Source organism: Ursus americanus, chromosome 26, assembly GCF_024610735.1.
Source record: "Ursus americanus isolate L20-20 chromosome 26, mUrsAme1.1.p, whole genome shotgun sequence".
Taxonomy (NCBI): domain Eukaryota; kingdom Metazoa; phylum Chordata; class Mammalia; order Carnivora; family Ursidae; genus Ursus; species Ursus americanus.
Window position 1 is genome coordinate 16,315,721 of NC_142152.1, and position 19,922 is coordinate 16,335,642.

The 19,922-nt window shown below is 41.4% G+C and overlaps 1 protein-coding gene across 3 annotated transcripts in view; it reads right to left on the reverse strand.

Annotated features, from left to right (window-relative positions):
• The window catches only part of MED6 (mediator complex subunit 6), a 114,714-nt gene extending 111,896 nt beyond the window's left edge, over positions 1-2,818 (reverse strand). For 2 of the 3 annotated variants that reach the window (XM_087856069.1, XM_045807920.2), the window contains exon 1: positions 2,653-2,818. In XM_087856069.1, the coding sequence (XP_087712195.1) occupies positions 2,653-2,674 (22 nt within the window). In that variant the 5' untranslated portion in view covers positions 2,675-2,818. The remainder of the gene's footprint in view (positions 1-2,652) is intronic. The other variant, XM_045807919.2, reaches the window with a different exon arrangement.
• Between the last annotated feature and the right edge of the window lie 17,104 nt (positions 2,819-19,922).

Sequence of the window (19,922 nt, forward strand, 5' to 3'; positions counted from 1 at the left end):
ATGTTAATTATGATGTTGGTGGCAGTGCCAGTAATCAATTTATTTTAAAATTACAATGACCAAATTTACTTCTGGCTTAATCAAAGCTGTTCTAGTTTGTACCTCTCCCCCCAACCCAGTTTATGACTTTTTTAAAAATAGAAATCCCTTTCATTCTCAAAAAGGTGTGAGTTTAGAAAATAATTTTGTCAGGCTAAGTTGAACTCATTTCAAATGTCAGTATCTCTACAAAGCCTTTCTCTACTTTGCAAGACAGAATAATGGCTTCTTTCCCTATGTTCTCACAGCATTTTTTATACTTTTATTAATACTCTTCATATTGTAACCCAGAAATACACATGTGTTCCCATGAAATTTGACTTTCCCATGAATTAGACAACTGGGGCTATGTCTTACTCATCAGGAACTTGCACAGGACCAGATGTAAAACAGTCAGCAAATGTTTATTAATTTATTATTGAAGGCCAAGGACAAGTTACTCTACTGGTCATAGATTTACACATACACAAAAATCCAAGGATGTTCAGTTATTAAATGATTAACTGAGATTACAAGGGTTGTATGTGGCTGAGAAATAAAATATTATCCGTCCCATTTGGGGACTACCTGTGACCACAGCCCCTTTAAGAGAATATACTTTTGGGACGCCTGGGTGGCACAGCGGTTAAGCGTCTGCCTTCGGCTCAGGGCGTGATCCTGGTGTTATGGGATCGAGCCCCACATCAGGCTCCTCTGCTATGAGCCTGCTTCTTCCTCTCCCACTCCCCCTGCTGTGTTCCCTCTCTCGCTGGGTGGCTCTATCTCTGTCGAAAAAATAAATAAAATCTTAAAAAAAAAAAAAAGAGAATATACTTCTAAGTCAAGCCGACTCTAACCACTTCTTACCACCTCCACTGCGGACCACCACCCTAGTCCCAGCTACCTCCAAACTTCCTTGCATTATAGGAATGACCTTGTAACTGGTCTCCCTAATCTCACCTTTACCCTCCTACACTGTTCTTAGCAGCCAAGATGATTCTTAAAAACAGTAAGTCAGATTATGTTCATCCCCTCTGGTCAAAACCCTCCAGTGGCTCTCCAATTTACCCAGCGGAAAAGCCAAAGACCTTACCATGGCTTGCAATCCCTATATGATCAAGTCACCAATTCTCTCTCTGACCTCATCTCCTTCCCAACTCCTCTCTTCACTCCGCTTCAGCCACAGGGACCTTACTTTTCTTCTAACACACCGACATGCCCCCACCTTAGAGCCTTTGCAATGAGGGTAACAAATCTAAGTAAAACATTGTGAAAGTAAGTATCTGAAAACGCTCTGATGGACCTAATGTTTCTTTTTTAATCAGCAGCAAGGAAACATGTCAACATAGCCTAAGTACAGCTTTCTATCAGCAAGTAATGAAATTAGGCACTTGAAACTCTCACACTGAAAAACAAACATAAAAACACTGCACAGAAATGCTGAAGATCACTGGACATTCTGAATAAATATAAATGAGAATATATTTCTATTAACTGCGCTAGACTCCAATTTGGTTAATAAAGAAAAAGGCATCTCAAAACACTTTGCTTTAATAATCAGGTATAAACAAACAAAAATAACCCTACGTAAAAACGATAAGGAACTACTGTAGTTAGACATCTTTTGAGGAAATCCCTTTTTCTTTAAACTGCTGGGGGTGAGAGGTCTTGCAACTAGGTATAAAAATTCACACTTCCTTTAAGGAAAAGTATACGAAGTTTCAAATGGAAAGAAATACAGGTTGAGAGTCTCATACAAGTGCAAGAAGTTTTGTGGAAGCCACCACCACAACAGTAAAAAAACAAAGATATTCATGGGCGCTCTCTCAGTCTCATGAATTTTTCTCACTCTCATAAAAGGTTACTTCCATGACACCTCCACCCAACCTGGAGAGACCTGGACAGTTTGGAACGAAGTTCTCACGCTTCAAGCTGTGTTTTAACCGCCCTTCGTTCACTCTTTGGTATCCCAGCGCACAATTCCTAGGCTTTTTTTTTTTTTCCAAATTCACTGAAAAAGATGTGTGTACGTGTGCTGAAAAGAGAATGTACGGCCTATGTGGTACAGAGATCAAGTAGCTAAGGGACTGTGTCTCCCTGTATTTATTCACTGATTCAACAAATACCTGAGGTACCTTTACAATTCAGCTGTGAAAAAGGACCGATCCCTGCCCTCAGTAACGCTGGGTGTTCGATGCAAGGTATTACTGACTCAAAATAAATCTAACAGAAGAAAATTTTATGGATTCATGCCCAAAGACGCGAGGGGCGCAGTCCCAGGAGATGAACCAAATCACGTCATCCCACCTCCCTCTCTGCCCAAAAGTCGTCCCTTCGCCCGGACAGAACAGCCCCAGTCTTGTGGAGGTGTGTGTGTGTGCAACAATACTGCAGGTCTGAGGGCTCGAAGCCCAGAGCTTCTTCCAACCCCTTCGTCTTGAAGCTTAGTAAGAGACCCCTGAGGAGCCAGGGAAAACGAGTTTTCGCCAGATTAGAGCCTTGGGTTGTCCACAGAAACCATTCATAAACGCTTGGGAGTCATCACAAAAGAACCTGAATCTTGACCCCGCGAGCTATAAACCCCCAAACCAGGCCCCAACCAATCAGGAAACAAAGAGTAACACCGCCAGTTACCTCGGATATCAACCGCCGCCATAATTCCAAAAGCGCTCGCAGGTTCTCCTTCCGGCGTGCCGTAAACGTAACAACTCCGACGACGGAAGGGGCGCGCGGCGGACCGCAGGGTTGGTCAGGAACGTAAGGAGGGGAGGAGACTGCGTAGCCTGGGGGGAGGCCTGGAAAAGGGAGGAGGGTAGGGGCGGGGCGTGGAGGAGGGGCTGAGACCGGGAGGAGGAGGAAGCGGAGAGAAGCCCGGTTGGGGAGGGGAGGCGGGGCTGGGAAAGAGAGGGGCGGGGCTGGGCCGGAAGGTGAACAGGAAGCAGAGAGGTGAGGACAGAGGCTGCGAGGTGGGAAAGGGTGGGGAGGAGGGAGCGGGGGCGGGGAGGAGGAAGGGAAGAGGCTCCGATTAAGCACTCGGGTAAAAGAAATTTGCCGACCTTGAGGAAAAAGAGACTGAACGGAGTCCTGCCCCTCTCCCACCACTGAGAGATTCAAAAATTGGACCTTGATCTTTTGTGATCGTTAAAAACAATAAGGCATTCTGATTATGCAGAGTTGCTGGGGAGCATCTTCAATTTTAAAAGCTCCCTCAGGTGTATACAAAGGGCTGTTAGATTTAGGAGCTACTCTGTTCTTCATCCTGCCTCAAATGTGGGATGCTACAGAACTAAGCAGAAACAATTTGAGAGTCATTAGCTTTTAAGTGACTAAACCCATTAAAAGTCTAAACCCATTAAAGAAAATGTTAGATGCCTCTGAGACAAAAATTTTCAAGAGACAGGAAATGTTTCTGAAGTAAGATATTACGAAGATTAAAAGAAAGGGAATACCTCTGGGTCCCTGATTAAGGATTTAGTGTCTGCATTCCAGGTAATCTAGGGGAGGAAGCAAGCCCGCAAAGGGAATAATTCTGTGGTATGGGGAAGCCATAGAAAGCCTCAGAAAGATTCTCAGGCTCCAGTGTGGCCCCATAAAAGCAAAATGATGAGGGTATCTACAAGCAAGACACTGATACCGAGAAGAGAAACTCCAAATCTGAAGGAGCCCTGTGTACAGGGATGAGGTGTGGGTGCCTACATCTTCTCCAAAACTTATGTATTATGAGGGTTCCCCCAGAATTTAACCACAACCCAGGAGCAAAGGGGGAAGACCATGAATTTACTGTGATTTTTCACCTCATATACTGGAAATTCAAGTTTTTAAAATCTAAGTGGAATAAAAATAAACTGTGTTGCTTTGTCACATTTCAACAGAAGCATGCACATGCCCAGAGCAGAGTTTTAAAAAGACAGATTTTTTTCCAGGAGGAAATTTTCAAGAGGGACGGGTGGCGGGCTTGGTGGAGAGGGCATTCCAAAAAGGGGGAACATCATGTCCAACAAACAGAAGTGTGAAACATTAAGCTTTTTGTTTTGTTGGTTTTGTTTTCTTAGATTTTTATTAGGAGAGGAGATTGGGAAAAAGAGCACCAGAACATGGATCTGCAGATAATAAAACACATGATAATCATCGTAAGCCAGACCTGAGAGCTCAGCCTTTATCTTGTAGACAGTGGGAGAAATGCAATTGCGCTTCCTTTTTAGAATACTCAAGGAGTATGAGTTGGAGGCATTTATAAGACGCAAAGCAGGGAGTCCATTTAGGAGACAACTGCAAATTAAGTGACATCTACACTCATACAAAGGCAGTAGAAGCTGAGGGAGAGAAAGGATTATAGCTATTTAGGAGATAGAATGAGAAGGAATTAGTGACTAACAGATAAGCGTGAGGGAGAGAGAGAAAATAAAAATGATTTCCAAGATACTGATTTATAAGACTAGATGCCGTTAATCAGATTAGGAATGACAACAAGTGAGTAGGTGAAAAAATGGATAATGATTTATTTTTTAACATGTCCATATCAACGTTGTACATGAAGTCTCCGCAAGGCAATCTGTACACTAGGGTTTCCCAGCCTCTGCACTGTTGACATTTGGGGCCAGACAACTCTTTGCTGGATGCATGGAGAGCTGTCCTGTGCCCTAGTAGGATGTTTAGCAGCATCCCTATCCTCTCGGGTTTTTTCCGGTTTCCTCAGGGGTCTCTTAGAAGCTTCAAGGGGTGGGAAGAAGCTCTGGGCTGCAGTATTGTTCTACACACATATCTCTACAACAATGTTGGGGCCGTTCTCTCCAGGTGAAGGGACGGCCTTTGGGCAGAGAGGGGGTGATATGACATGATTTGGTTCATCTCTTGGGACTGGGCATGGGAACTGCCTTACTCCTGACATTGTGCCCCACAAGTTCCTGGGCATGATTGTGAAATGGAAATGGATTTATGAGAAGTGACAAGAAAACTCCTTAAAATCTCTGTCTTAGAACAAGGTAGACCAACTACTTCATTTATGCTAATGTTCTGGAAATCCACAGAATAAAATAATAAACATATGATAGTGTTTTATATGGTGTCCTACCAAAAAAGTGTTCTAGCAAGTATTAAATGTGTGGGGTTTTCTCCCTCTCTCTTTTAGTGAGGAAAAAGCCAGCTACTTCGTAATATAAACCAGGACAGAAGATTACCTCAGAATTCCTTAGGAGGTATTGAAAAGTTACCCTGAAACCTCTGAGAGTAGCCCTGATGGTCCAGGGAGAGATATGGTACCAAATATTTTGTAGTTTAAGGGTTGTAAGAAAATCTACACTACCCTTCAAGGCAAAGACCAAACTTGACCTGGGTTAGTACTTCTGAAGGCAGCAGTTCAAAAAAATCTGATTACTAAGAACTCAATCCTAGAATCCCAAACATAGAGCACAGATAAGCTTAACACAGAAGAAACAGAATCGTAGGGACACCTGGGTGGCTCAGTTGGTTAAGTGACTGCCTTTTGGCTCAGGTCATGATCCCAGAGTCCTGGGATTGAGTCCCATATCTGGCTCCTTGCTCAGTGGGGAGACTGCTTCTCCCTCTGCCTACTGCTCCCCGCTGTGCGCGCGTGCTCTCTCTCTCTCTCTGACAAACAAATAAAATCTTTTAAAAAAAAAAATCCTTCCAAGAAACTTTCCTTGGATTTGTATTCTCATTGCAGGACAGTGGCCGTGTAGCCATGAGATTGTATAGCACTAAACCTCGAAACACTCCATGAGGCATCAAAAAGCAATAGCAAAGATGAGCTCAATTGATCAAATTCCAGTATGGCGTTCAAAGACAGCTAACAATCCGCACATTTGGGTTGAGTATGCCCCTGAGACTCTTGGCTAATTCTGGAGCGAAGCAAAAGAAGTATCCGTGGAAGATCCTTGACTGACGACTGATATGGCAAGGAGGGTCCCAACGATGATGCTGAAAGTCAAATTGCTAAATATCAAGTAACAATCCCGGCAAATTTTGGGAGGGGAGTGGTTGTGGCAATAGCTTGGAAACCTGCTGATAGATCTTGCTTTATTCTTAGGGTCCTTCAAATAGAGGATTAGATGGCTTCCTAAACTAGATTACAGGGAAGAAGAAAATAGTAATTCCTAGATCTTATTTGTAATGAAATTGTTCGTAGTGTTCTCATATTGTCTTTTTACTCTAGGCTATTTCACCATATATGTCCCCATTTCTAGCCAATTATTTTTTTCTTTTTTCATGACTAATGTCACAAAGGTTTATCTAATTTGTATTTTTTTAAAGAAAAACTTTTAGTTTTATTGACTGGCTCTATGGTGTTTTTTTGTATTTCACTTATTTCTGCTTGTATTTGTATTCTTTCCTTCTATTTTCTTTGGTTTTATTCTGTCAATCTTTCCTCATTTATTGAGATAAACATTTACCTCATTAATGTTCAGCCTCTATCCATTTCTTAAATAAGCATGCATGGCTATAAATTTTCCTTGGAGAAACATTTTCATTGTATACCTCAAGATTTGATGTATAGTGTTTCATTATCATTTGCTCTAAGCGTTCATTAAGTTCTAACTCAATTTCTTCTTTGACATATCGGTTTACTTATAAATGTGTTTTTAACTACAAAATATATAGAATTTTTAACCTACCTTCTTGTTATTAACTTCTAACTTAATTGCATTGTTCTCAGAAAACGTGTTCTACATAATACCTATTCTTTAATATTTGTTTAGATTTGCTTTATGCCTTATATGAATCATGTGTGCTTAAGAAGGATGTGTATCTGGGACCTGGGTGGCTCAGTCGGTTAAGCATCTGCCTTTGGCTCAGGTCATGATCCCAGGGTCCTGGGACTGAGTCCCATATTGAGTCCTATATCCATCTCCCTGCTCAGTGGGGAGCCTGCTTTTCCCTCTGCCTGCTGCTCTCCCTGCTTGTGCCCTCTCTCTTTCTCTCTGACAAATAAATAGATAAAATCTAAGGAAAAAAAAAAGAAGCATATGTATCCTTTAAGTGTTGGATACAGAATTTGGAAGCATGAGATACCCCAGCTTCTCAAAATTATCTTTCCTGGTCTTCATGACACTACCTGCTTCTAGTAACCTTCTACTTCTCAGACCATTCTTTTCTGTCTTACATTGGCTTCTCTTCCTTTGTTTTACCCACAGATTCTCTAATCCTTAGTTCCACGCCTCATCTTCTCTAGCTTTCTGTTTTTATTCTGCTCTCATACTGTGTCTTCAGACTCCATCTGTGTCATCATGGCTTACAAAGTAGCCTAATCCAGACCTCTCTCCTGAGTTCCAGAAACATATTTGCAACTGCCAACTGGACAGCTCCAACGGGCTGTTCCCAGATTGCAAGATTTTCACTCTTGCCGGTATTCTTGCTCTTAGCTAAGAAGCCTTGCCACCCCTCTTCCTTACTGCCTGCATCCGGTGTGGCATCAGGTCCTGTCCATTCTCCTTAGGTTCCTGTCCTGTATGAGGCTCCTCCTTGACATTGCCACTGCTGCTTTTCTAATCCCAACACCCAATCTTCTTGTCTGAACATTGTTGCTAGGGGAACTTTACTTTTAAAAGAGCTTTCTTGGGGTACCTGGGTGGCTCAGCCATTAAGCATCTGCCTTCGGCTCAGGTCATGATCCCAGGGTCCTGCATCGGGCTCCCTGCTCGGGGTCAAGCCTGCTTCTCCTTCTCACACTCCCCTTGCTTGTGTTCCCTCTCTCGCTCTCTGTCAAATAAATAAATAAAATCTTTTTTAAAATAAAAATAAATAAAAGTGCTTTCTTGCTCTAAAATCTCTACTGAGTCCCTATTTTCTGCCCACAGGACATAAGTGCGCCCCAGCTTACTTTTCAGCTTTATCTCTCAACTCCAAACCACCACCCCATATACTGAACCCCACAACACTGAGCTTCTCATAGATTCTGGAACTGCACAGGATGTTTATGTCTTTGAGCCCTTGGAAGTGGTTCCACCTGGAAACTTTGAATGCTATTTTCTCTCTTCCCTCACACCCTAAGCTCAATATCCAGGAGAGCAAATGTGTATGCATACACGCACACACACACACACACACACACACACACACACACACACACACACACCTACCTGGAAAGACCTACTCATGTGTAAGCAAGATTAGAATGAAGGGGAAGTATTTTTGAGTTTATTGCTCTGCAGATGTTGACAATTAGGGACTAATGTGATTTTAGTTGGAGGAGAGCAGGTGAGTAGGGAGAAGGCAGGGAACGGTTAATAATATCTGTATTGGCAAATAGTCCCCTTCTCTTCATTTTCTCTCTGCTGACTTGTTAGGAAATTTTCTTAAGTCCCCATGAAATGATAACAGGTTCATTTCCACTTCTCCTCAAACACCTAATTGCCCAGGCATTTAGATGATTGGATGACCTTATCTCCCAATCCACTTTCATGTTACTTTCTCTTGGGATTGGTTGCCTGGTAACTCTGATACCAGGCTTGCCTTCCTAATAATTATGCTCTTTGTATTCTCCAATACCTATCTCCTGCTGAGTTTTCCTGCAGTTTGGATTTTATTTCTAGATCTAAAATGTGTGGACATAAAAAAATAATTTTATTTTCTTAGGGCCACATATGCAGTATGTTTATGCAATAACCCTTACCAAACACTCATTGGTAGGAAGAAAATTTCTGGGCTCATTTTCCATTTCCTGCCAGATAAAGTAACCCTTTCCTTCACAGATCTCTGTCCTTGTGAGTATGGATTTATGTGAACCTGACATATAATGTGAGATAATTCTTTGCTTTCCTATGGGTGCTCAAGTGTAAGATTCAATGTAATTTCACAGATGCAGATTTAAAGAAGATTTTAAAAAATTGACTTTAAAAACAGAAAAAAATGTTTGAAATGACAGACTTTGTAATACTATGCCTTTTCTTGTATCACCAGTCCATGACATGAGTTATTCCTAAATTACATGCATCGAATTACATGATACATGCAAAAGTATCAATGCATATACCATCTGGACATCTGCATGTAAAATGTAAAACCGTATTGTACATGTGCTAACATTCAGGGCTTTGTATTTTATTTTATTTTGTTTATTTTTTAATGATTAATATAAGATTTATTTGGGCAGTGATACATATAGTCATCATTACCAGACTTAATATGATCTGTTAAATATTTGATCCAATTTTCTTTCCTGAATAAGTTTTTCTTTCCTACCTCTGTCAGTTCGAAAACATAATACTGGAAGAAGAGGGGCCAAATTCCAAGCTGAACTCCTAAGAATGTGGTCTTGGGAATGGGTCTGAAACTCGGGTAGATATTTGCTGATTTTGTGTGGGTCTAACGAATCAAAGCAGGATCTTCAATGAGCCCTTGGTGGCTGAGGTCGTTGTACCAGAGCAGGTCCTCCTGTTTAAGTTGGGATCATAGACCAACCACAGCCTTGCGCCTTCCCTAGTTTCCTGAGATTCATCATATTCTGCCAGGTGGAGGATATGGGCAGGAGGCCAGCTGCAATGGTTTGTCAGGACTTTGCATTTTAATGTGCCATACACTAACCTGAGAATGTCTGTCTGATTCATGGACAGAACACTCAAAGAAACATTTTGTCTTTTCAGGATCCATTCATCTATTCATTTTTATTTATTCCTTCACTTGTCAGTTGTGGATGGGCACAGAATGGCCCTGTGAACCAATATTGTAATACAAAGTGAAAAGCGAGGTAGTACAAGTTATTACAGGTTTGTAGAAGAAAAGTCAACTGCAAAGCTCCTGTGGAGCTGTGGAATAATGGGGGAGGGTTTCTATTCTTAACACGTTTAAATTTGTGATTTTAGATGAATAAGACATAGTTGTACACATGTATACAAAGATGAAATAAGTCATTCACAATTTTTACTGCTTGGCAGAAAACTGTATTTACATATAAGAGTTGGTCGGTTCTCAAAAGCTTGATTAGGAATCACAATGAGATCCATGGCATTTGATACAGAATGGAAATAAATTTGACTTTGATGTGTAGTTAAAATTGAAATAAGTCAAATTTGAAATTCAAGTGAATAAGTCCAAAATGGTATTAAAAATCACATTTGTGTGTATAAATTCAATAAAAATATTTTTTAATACAAGCATAAGGAACACAGGTAGAAAGAACTTATGAAGGTAGGGTCTTTAAATTATTTGATTATGTTAATGTTGCTTATTATCAATGCAAAGTATTAAAAATACTAGACTGGACTCTAAGAATCCCCAAGATACAAAAACTTGATCCTGGCTTAATAGTTCTTGATAGAACTAAATTTACAATATCACTATCACATGACAGTTCTGTACAATTTGTTCAACCATACTCCATAAGATACAGCTGTGGTAAATGTTAAGGAATAAATAAACTAGAATTGGTAATGTCTATTACCTTGGTCGTTCAATTCACCCAAACTAATATAATTCTAGGCATGAAAGCTAGTTAAGCTAAAACATAACACAGTTAAAATCCAACTGAATTGGAGAAAATGTCAGTAAAAATAGAAATAATAGTTAACATTTACATATGATATACTTACACTTTGTCAGGCGCAGTGCTAAGCACTTTAAAAAGGTTGCTGCAATTGGCCCTCCCAACAACCTCATGCACAGTAACTATTAAATCTCCAACTCGCAGAACCAGAGGGTAGAGTGGTGGTCTCCAGGAGCTGAGGGAAATGGGGAGATGTTGGTCAAAGGGTATAAATTTTGGCTGTAAGATGAATAAGTTCTGGGGATCTAATGTATAGCATGATGGTTGATAGTTAATAATATTGTATTATATACTTGGAATTTGCCAAGAGAGTAGATCTTAAATGTCTTCACCACACACACACACACAATGGTAATTGTGAGGTGATAGGTGTGTTAACTTGATTGTGTAAACATTTCACAATGTATACATATATTAAATCATTACGTTTTACAATATAAATATATATAGTTTTTATTTGTCAATCCTACTTCAGTAAAGCTGGGAGGAAAAGTTGCCAACTTACTTATGAGAGAGCAGAGGCTCAGGGAAGGTAAACAAGTCACTCAAACTCACAGTGACGAGTGGCAGAGCCCAACCTCCGGGTGCTTTTACTCCCTCCCATTTTCCTCTTCTGCCTTTTATGTATTGAACATAACAACTGAAATTTGAACTAGTATCAAAAGATGAGTATGATGGCTCCTAGAAGAGGAATGAGAATGGGCACTTTGCTCTAGCCAGGGGAATCACTGGTGCAAAGACACAGAAGGGGAAGGGATTTTGTTCAAAGGGGAGCAGGGATATTACGCCTTGAGCATACAATGTGATGATGCTGGACAATGATGCTGGAAGAGACACTTGGACCCCCTTTGTTCCAGATCTTATTTGCTTAGGAGTTGGTTTTTTGTTTGTTTGATTTTTGTTCGTTTCTTATTTAAGAGTTTTGATTTGATGCTAAAGGCCTTGGCTAGTCAGTGGAGGCTTGTATTTGATAAAGGGAACTCAGATGTCCGTGTGGTGGGTGAATTGGATGCATACTAAGCAATGGTTCCTAACAATCCAGACAAGAGGGGATGCTGGACTGATCTAAAGCAGGAGCTATGAAAGTAATAAAGATATGGGCCTTGAATTGGTAGGAGAAATTTGCTCTTCTCCTCCCCCAGCCCCAGAGGTGCAAGCACTTCAATTGACTACAGGGTATGTGCAAAAATGGGAATGGTCAGCAAAGGAATGCTGTCCTGAGTTTTTCACACATCAGTAATGTTTCCCGCTGTGGGTTCTTCTTCACCAATCCAGATGGGGAATCATCATTTGTGGACTTCAGAGGAAAAGGTAATTATAAAATCAATTAGGCTTCCTGAATAAAGAAGTATAATGTCTTCCAAGAAAATAATTAAACTACCATGGCCAAAGAGCCTCATCTGTGTAATTTAAAGCAATGTAGCAGGTCATTGTTTAGTGTCTTCAATCTAGTCTGCATCTAGCTAATTCATAGTCATGCTCCATCTGGCCAAAATTAGTCACATTATTCTATAGGCCAAGCAAAAATGCTGGTTTTGTTTTAGAGGTTTCAATATTCTATCTGATGTAGTCTATGTGCATCTGGATTATCCATTCTCCTTTTCTCAATATATTTGAATCTTGCTAGAGTGAAAAGAAAAAAAATAGAATTTATATCATGTATAATAAATAGCTCTTGTTTCAAGAGCCCAGAGCCCCTTTGTAGGAGGTTGGGATGGAATATTCTTATACCTTATAAGGTAAAAGGTATATCTAATATTTAAAAGATAGGGAACCCAAACAGATGTGGACCAAGCTGCCAGGTGTTGAGGTGGTCAATTAGGAAAACAGGCCAAAATGAAAAGTGGAAAAAACTGCCTTGGCCAAGGTCTTGGTGGGGGTGCTTGAAAAGTGTCTCAACAAAAGCCTCCCCCCCCCCCCATAAAGAGGCCTCCAAATAGAGGTGCCTAGGCTGGGAATGCAGATATGCATGTGGATATGGCTGGTTCAAAAAGGGCCTGAGTCCTTGACTGCAACTCCCTCCAGATGCACTGGCTGTGCACCAAGTCTGGTATGGGGAGGGCAGCTTTCCCCAGGAGACTTACCAGGCAAAACCTTGTAATTGCCCGTAGTCAGACCTGTCGGATCACACGTAGGATTTTTATCCTGGAGCCACAGTCCTCAAGGTGAATCTAGGAGGTGGCAGACCTGGTAGTACATTGAGCTGGACTCAGCTGTCCAGCACGCCAATCTGCCAAAAGCCATAAATTGTGAACAGAGGGCATAAAGGAAATTTGTTGGTCTAATGTCATACAATTACTAAAAGTAGTTGACAGTCTTGATTTTATATATCTGGGAATCCCAAGACCAAAGATTAGACCTACAGCTTAGAGGAGAACCTGGCATTTTCCTTCTTCGTTCCCAACTCCACTGGTTTCTCATTCATCTGTATATCCAACTTGGAGAAGAGGAGGGAAGGGAAAAGGAGTGGTGCTCTGAAAATGTTTGCCCTTCCTCGGTCCTGTGAGCACTCACTGTGTGAGCCTTCATCACGGGAGTAGACATCAGCACACATTGTGGAATTTCAGAGCGCAGGCAAGAGTCTCCCCATCTGGCCTGGATGCAACTTGATCTCAGATGTCTCTTAAACTTGTTCCCTAATTTCCATTCTTGCTGCCTCTCACTGACACTATTGTACTAGACTTCTGATTACTGTCCCTGCTTTTGGCTTATTTTTCCCACTGGAATATACAAGAAGCAATAAGGGACACAGAATTTAAGCCTCTTTGGAAGTTACTTCTGTAGAGGTGATAATTGAAGCCTATGGGAATGACAAGCTCTCCTAGACAGTGATGTAGGATTAAGAAGCAACCACCAAACTCTTCTACTAATGAATTAAGGAAAGAGCACACAGTCATTTTTTTTTCATTTATTCAATAAATAATTATTAAGAATATTTATTATTATGCTGTTGCTACACGCTGGGGATTAAGAAATACTTCCCAGGAAATAATGAAGGCAATGGGGTGGAGTTTTCAGCAAAGGCTGACAGGCAAGATGAACAGGTTTTTCCGAATGGGGCAAAAAGGGGAGAAAGTGGGGGGAGGGGGAAGGTAGGAGAAAGGAAGGGAAATGGAAAAATGTAGACATAAAGAAGGATTCAGACACATTCAAAGTTTTGCAAACAGTTCTCTATGTCTGGAAGCAAATTGGAAACACAGTAACTGGAGGGCTTATATTCCACCGGAGAAATTTATTTTTTATTTTTTAAATTTTTTGTTATTTTTTCAAGATTTTATTCATTTATTTGAGAGAGAGACAGAGCGCGCATGAGCAGGGATGAGCGGCAAAAGGGCAGAGGGAGAGGGAGAAGTGGACTCCCTGCTGAGCAGGGAGCCCCGATGCATAGCCAGCTGATTCCAGGACCCTGAGATCATGACCTGAGCCACAGTCAGATGCCTAACTGACTAGGCCACCCTAACACCCTGAGAATTTTTTTTTAAAGATTTATTTATTTGAGAGAGAGAGAGAGAGCGTGCACATGGGTGGAGGGAAGGGCAGAGGGAGAGAGAGAGACTCCCAGCTGAGTGCGGAGGCCCTGGCAATGCAGGGCTCAATCTCACAACCCTGACTGAGATCATGACCAGAGCAGAAACAAGAGTCAGATGCTCAACCTACTGAGACACCCAGGTGCCCCTGGAGAATTTTTTACTTAGAGTAATGAAAAGGTCAGATTTTGTCTTAGAAAGTCCATTCTGGCAGTTATATGAAAGACAGGTTGTAGGGTATAGTGACTGGAGACACTTCTGCCTATAGTCTAAGTGAAAAAGAACATAGGCCCGAATAGGGAAAATAGCAATGGAATTAAGAGGAAGGAATGGATGTGATGGGCACCCGGTAGAATTGAAAGGACTTCGTGATTGAATGGTTTTGGGAGTGAGAAAGTCCAAGGTGACTCCCAGTTCTTTGACTGGAGTGAATGGGTGGATACCATTCATGTCTCTTGCGGGCCATTAAAATAGCCTCCTTATTGACCTTCGGTCTTCACCCTTTCCAGTTTATCCTTCACATCCCATCAGAGTGATTTTTTTAAATACGACTTACATATATTCTATCACTTAAAATTTCTAATTGCTGCCTACAAGTCTGCAAAAGAAAAATCTGTGCTGCTTACTTTGGGTTTCTTGGCAGAGAGCAGAGCAGCCTCACTAAAAACACCTATTTTTTATAGCATACATCATAAGGGCATAACACTGTACAATTATTCCAAGGGTACCTTGAAAAGCGGTTCCCAAACCCGTACATATTTTGATTACTTTCTGGAAAGACAATGACAGACGGTCAAAATCCTGAGCCCCATATTCTTGACAAGTTGTCTGCTACTATCACCATAAGGTCCCAGACACACCAAGAAAATTATTGCTTTTTCTTACCAACTATGGATTTGGCCCCAAACCAATATAAACACCACCTAGAACAGGCAGCTTTCGAAACTCTAGATGAAACACAGATGAAGGGGCTTCCTTGGCTCTTTACTCCTAGACCTATTCTCTAGTCATTACTCTCAAGTATTTGTCATCTTAGAAACAAAAAACAACTAAAAGTGACCCAAGGGAGTAGAAGCTTCTCCCTACCCCTAAATCTCTAAAACATAAGCCAGAGATTTTACACTGGCAGCTGCTAAGCCGAATGAATTCTACTTGCAAACATCTTTTGCTAGCTAACACAGTGATGTCCTGCAAAATGGTTTTTAAAAATAATAATAAAATCCTTATCCCTTCCCTATTGTCAAAACATGAAAAATGAATTTGCAGTAGGGGTGCTCAGTACATTTTGGCATTCCCCAATCAACTGGTGCTAGAACAGTATTCCTCTTTAGATGGAGTATTTGGCTTCCAATTCATCTCCTGTGGCCCAGTTCCCTCATGTGTGTTAGGCTTCTCAATCATTAATGTGCATGCAAATCACCTGGTAAATATTAAAATTCAGATTTAGGTTCAGGAGTTCTGGGGTGAGGCCCAAGATTTGTTCTCACATAATGCTAACACTGCCGATCCAGGAGCCCTACTTTGGTGACAAGGAATTAGGTAGGTAGTATGGTACTCATGCGCTCTCCTTTGGAGCCAACGGTCTGGTTTTGGATTCTAGTTCAACCACTTACTAGTTGAGCCACCCTGAGAGAAGTTCCTGCATTAAGTAGGCCTCAACTTCCTCATTTACAAAATGATGCTAATAATAGTCCTTAAAAGAGCTTAGAAAAGATTAAGTGAGTCATTGTACATGACAGGCCTCAAAAGAGTGCATGGCACACAATAAGAAATCAATGTTAATAATTATGATTCATTTTTGAAGTTATCATGGGTCACTCCCTTCCTTAAAATTATGGAATGGTTTTCCAATGACCTCAGCATGAATTCCAGACTCCTGGTCATAGATTACAACGTCCTTCGTGACCTGGCCCCTATTTTCCTCCCCATCTTCATCTCTCTACCTTTTGTCCCTAGCAAGGCACTTTAATCTCTCTCATCTTGATCCCTCTGCCCTAGGATTTCTCTCTACCTAGAATACCCTTCTGTTTCTTTATCCAGCCAACTCCTAAAAGCCCTTCAACATTTAGTTGAAGCAACTCAAGTTACCTGAGTGGGAATTCTTCCCAGACCCTTGCCATCACCACTGTGAGTTATAACGGTAGCTCTCTTACAGGTCCATAGCATCGAGGGCCCATCTCTGCCACAACACTTTTCACATTACATTGTAATAGTCAGATTGTCTGTCTCTCTTCTTTGGGGAAACTCTTACGGTCGTAAGCTTTCAATAAATGTCCATTGTGGAATTAATAAATGAAAACATGACCAAATATATTCTCGGTGCTCTTGTAGATCTCTGTTGGCCCAAATGCTTTTATGGGGCTTCTTCCTTTACGGGTCACAGACCTTTGACCTTTAAGGATCCAGACAAGGTACAGCCCCATTCCCAGGGATGCACACATACTCACCACTGCCATGACCCCACCAGGTAACTGGTAGCATAACAGCCCAATACTCAGATATCGCTGTAGTTCTTGCATTTTCAGATTCAAGAATGCAGCCAACCGAGGTATGGACATGGGGCTCAGTGATCGGCTAAGCGACTAACCCAGAAGAGTGATTTTAAGCCTACATTCATCAGACTTAATTCGAATGCTAGGTGCTTTGCATAAACCATATTTACTTAACCTTCTTAACTCATTTTCTGACCTCTGAGACCTCTTACAATCTAGCTCCAGTCCGCTTCTCCAGCCAAGTCTCACTGCCCTCACTGTGCACCAGCCGCACTAGCCTGCTTTTGGTTCCTGAGATACCCGGCTGCGCCTGCAGCGCGTGCACAACAGCTAGCTCCTTGAGCTGAGCTGCACACCCATCCCACCCACCACTCCCATACACACATCCAGACTCCGATCCGTCCCTGCCTCCTTTTCACCTCCGGAATGCAAGCTCCTGGAGGCCCAGACTTTGTTTTTTTGTTATTATTTTCCCCCCACTGCTCTATTTCTAACACCGAGAGTAGGAAGAGCTCAATAGATATTTGTTGAATGTTGAGTAGGAATTAACACTTCCTATCAGGTCACTACTTAACTGTGACCTCCATGCTCACCCATCTAAGGGCAGCCTCTCCCCCCTTTCATTCTAGATGAGCCTCCTGCTGGGTTTGTTTGCCTTTATGACAACTCTCACTGATTATAAATATTTTCATTTGTTCAATTATTTTTCCCCCTGTGTTATTTCCAACAGACTCTAAGAGGGAAGAAATGATATTAATTTTGTTTGGTGTCTGGCACCTAGTACTTAGTTGATAAGTATTTTTTCCTCTAGAGTTGTTCAGTGAAAATTAACTGGCCAAAGAAGAATAGTGGCACTACTCTTTCATTTTATTTATCTGACATACAAAATCCTACAGAAGTTTCAAGGGCCCTTTGTAGCTTTAAAATAGGACAAAACCACTAGTATTAACTTTAGAAAGTCAGAATGGGAAAAAGCCTTAGATATCATGAGGCCCATTTTCTTTGTTCTGCAGATAAGTAAATTAGGGCACAGGAAAGGGAAGGACTTGCACAGCTAGTTAGGAGCAAGATTGGAAATAAAACCCAGGATTTCTCACCGTACATGATTCATCCATCAATAAGGAATGATTTGAGTCCTTACCCTGTGTACTTTGACTTACGTGCTCAAAACGAAGCTAGGCTTTATGCAGTGCTTCTTAGCCCTGGTTGCATGCTGTAATCACCTGGAGAACTTTAAAAAGTACTGACGGCTGAGACCCAACCCCAGAGATTTTCATGTAATTAGGTTAAAAAGCCTGATACCCAGGCTACAGTCCCAACCAATTAAATCAGAATCTCTGGGGATGGGGCCTAGGCATCAGCATTTTTGAAGCTCCCCAGATGATTCCAACATACAGCCAGGATTGAGAAGCACAGTTTAAGAGGAAGAAAGGGGTGTACCTATTTTGATTCATTTGAAAGTGGGACTCAGAACTCCTGGCTAATATCAGTCTAATCCCTTGACAAGGTTTTCTTCCCCAATTATCAGTCCTTGGAAAAGTCATTTGTAAAGAGCCATCCCCAACTTATCAGAATAGAGCCAAGTGTCCTGGTATGTCTGGATCAATTAATCTTATAAATAAGGACTTTTGAGATGATTTTCATAGTCAAGTTCACAATAACCCAAGGTAGACAGGAGGCAGGATTGAGTTCTTCGTGAAACTCTCTACCCAGAAGAAATTTCCAATGGTCAAGAGGAACAAAACAAATAAACTTATAGGAAGCAAACAGCTACTATGTAAAAAAATCATCTTACAAAAGGGAGACCCACTGATTTTTAATACTTATTCAAAGTGTTATTCAGAGGAACAGGAATATTTTTTAAACATCGGATTACGTTTATTTCAAAGGGATTTAAAACACTTAATAGAAGACCATCTTTTTCTTTCAAATTCATTATGTTAACCCGAACTGTTTCCGGAGTCTGGGAGCTGTGACTGCCAGATCCGATCACTCTGGTGACATCTTCGGGTGCTCTGCTGCGAAAGCAGGCAAGACACCTGAAACTTTTCAGTAGGTCCATTCGAAGGCTGAGGGAGGTAAAAGACAAGTCCAGGTGGCTACTTTTTAGGATCAGATTTTTCCATTTATAAAGTAGTATTTGGGCTTAGTCAGGAAAACTGCATTCACTTCTATTATGCTCATGAAGAGTTCACTTGTAGGCAGTTTCTGGAGGTGGTGGGAGTAATTAGACCAATTACACAAAGACCTCATTTTGATAATCGTGTATTGTCAACAAATGACTCACAGTTTTGGTATCTGCAGTTGGTTAGGAAAATTCTGTGGAGACACTGTCACCTTGGCTCATGCCTTCTCAGTGTGGGCAATGGAAACTGATGGGGATATAAAAAAGTCTTACTCTCTTTAGGTATAAAGCACAGATATACATGCAGCCTGTAAACAAGTATATAGATGTCAGCCCTGTTAAAATTTCATAGGGACCACATATTATATGATTCCTTTTATATTAAGTGTCCAGAAAAGCAGACCTATAGAATTAAAAAGTACATTAGTGATTGTCTAGGACTGGGGGAAATGAGGGTAGAGGGCTGGGGGTAACAACTGGTGGGCACAGGGTTTATGCTGGGGTTGATGAAACGTTTTAATATTGATTGAAGGGATGGTTGCACAACTCTGAATATTCTAAAAGCAATTGATTTGTATACTTTAAATGGGTAATTGTATGGTATGTGAATCATATCACAATGGAGTTGTTAAAAAACACTTTCCTCTTTTAAAAAAAATCATGGGGGTGGTGACTAGGAAAAGAAAACATCTAAAGAGGCTCCTTAAAGGGACAATAATGAAGGGCGGAAAAAAGGGAGAAACTGCCTTGGACCAAAACACCAAGGAATTTCATTGTCAGTCTCTGTATTCCCAGCCCAAACATCAGCAAGAGCAGTTCATCTCATTAGCCTGAGCAGTTCCTTAGTTGCTCCTACCCAAGCCAGGTAGTAACCCACATCTCTACCGATGGGTCGAGTCTGGAACTAGTTCTGCCGTCCAGAGTCTCTAATACTAGTTGGACTGAGGAAAGGGTTTGGGGGAGGTATGCCTTATGGGGATCAAGCATCATGACTGCCTTGCAGGAGTCTTATTAGAAACTGTCTCCTAAGAACTGGGTTGCTTGTTCAAGAGGCTCCCTGCGCACTTAGCTGGTGAACTCAATGTTGCAGGGTGAAATTCTCAAGGATATAAACTCTGAGGGGGTTAGCAAACATGGCTTTTGGTAGAGGGTACTCTCAGAATCAACTCCTTGTGGAAAAGAGGGGAAGGAAGCTGGAGTCAGTTGAGGGAAAAGTTGAGCTGTGATGCAGGCCTGGCAATGGGCTCAGCCAGCCCCAGGAG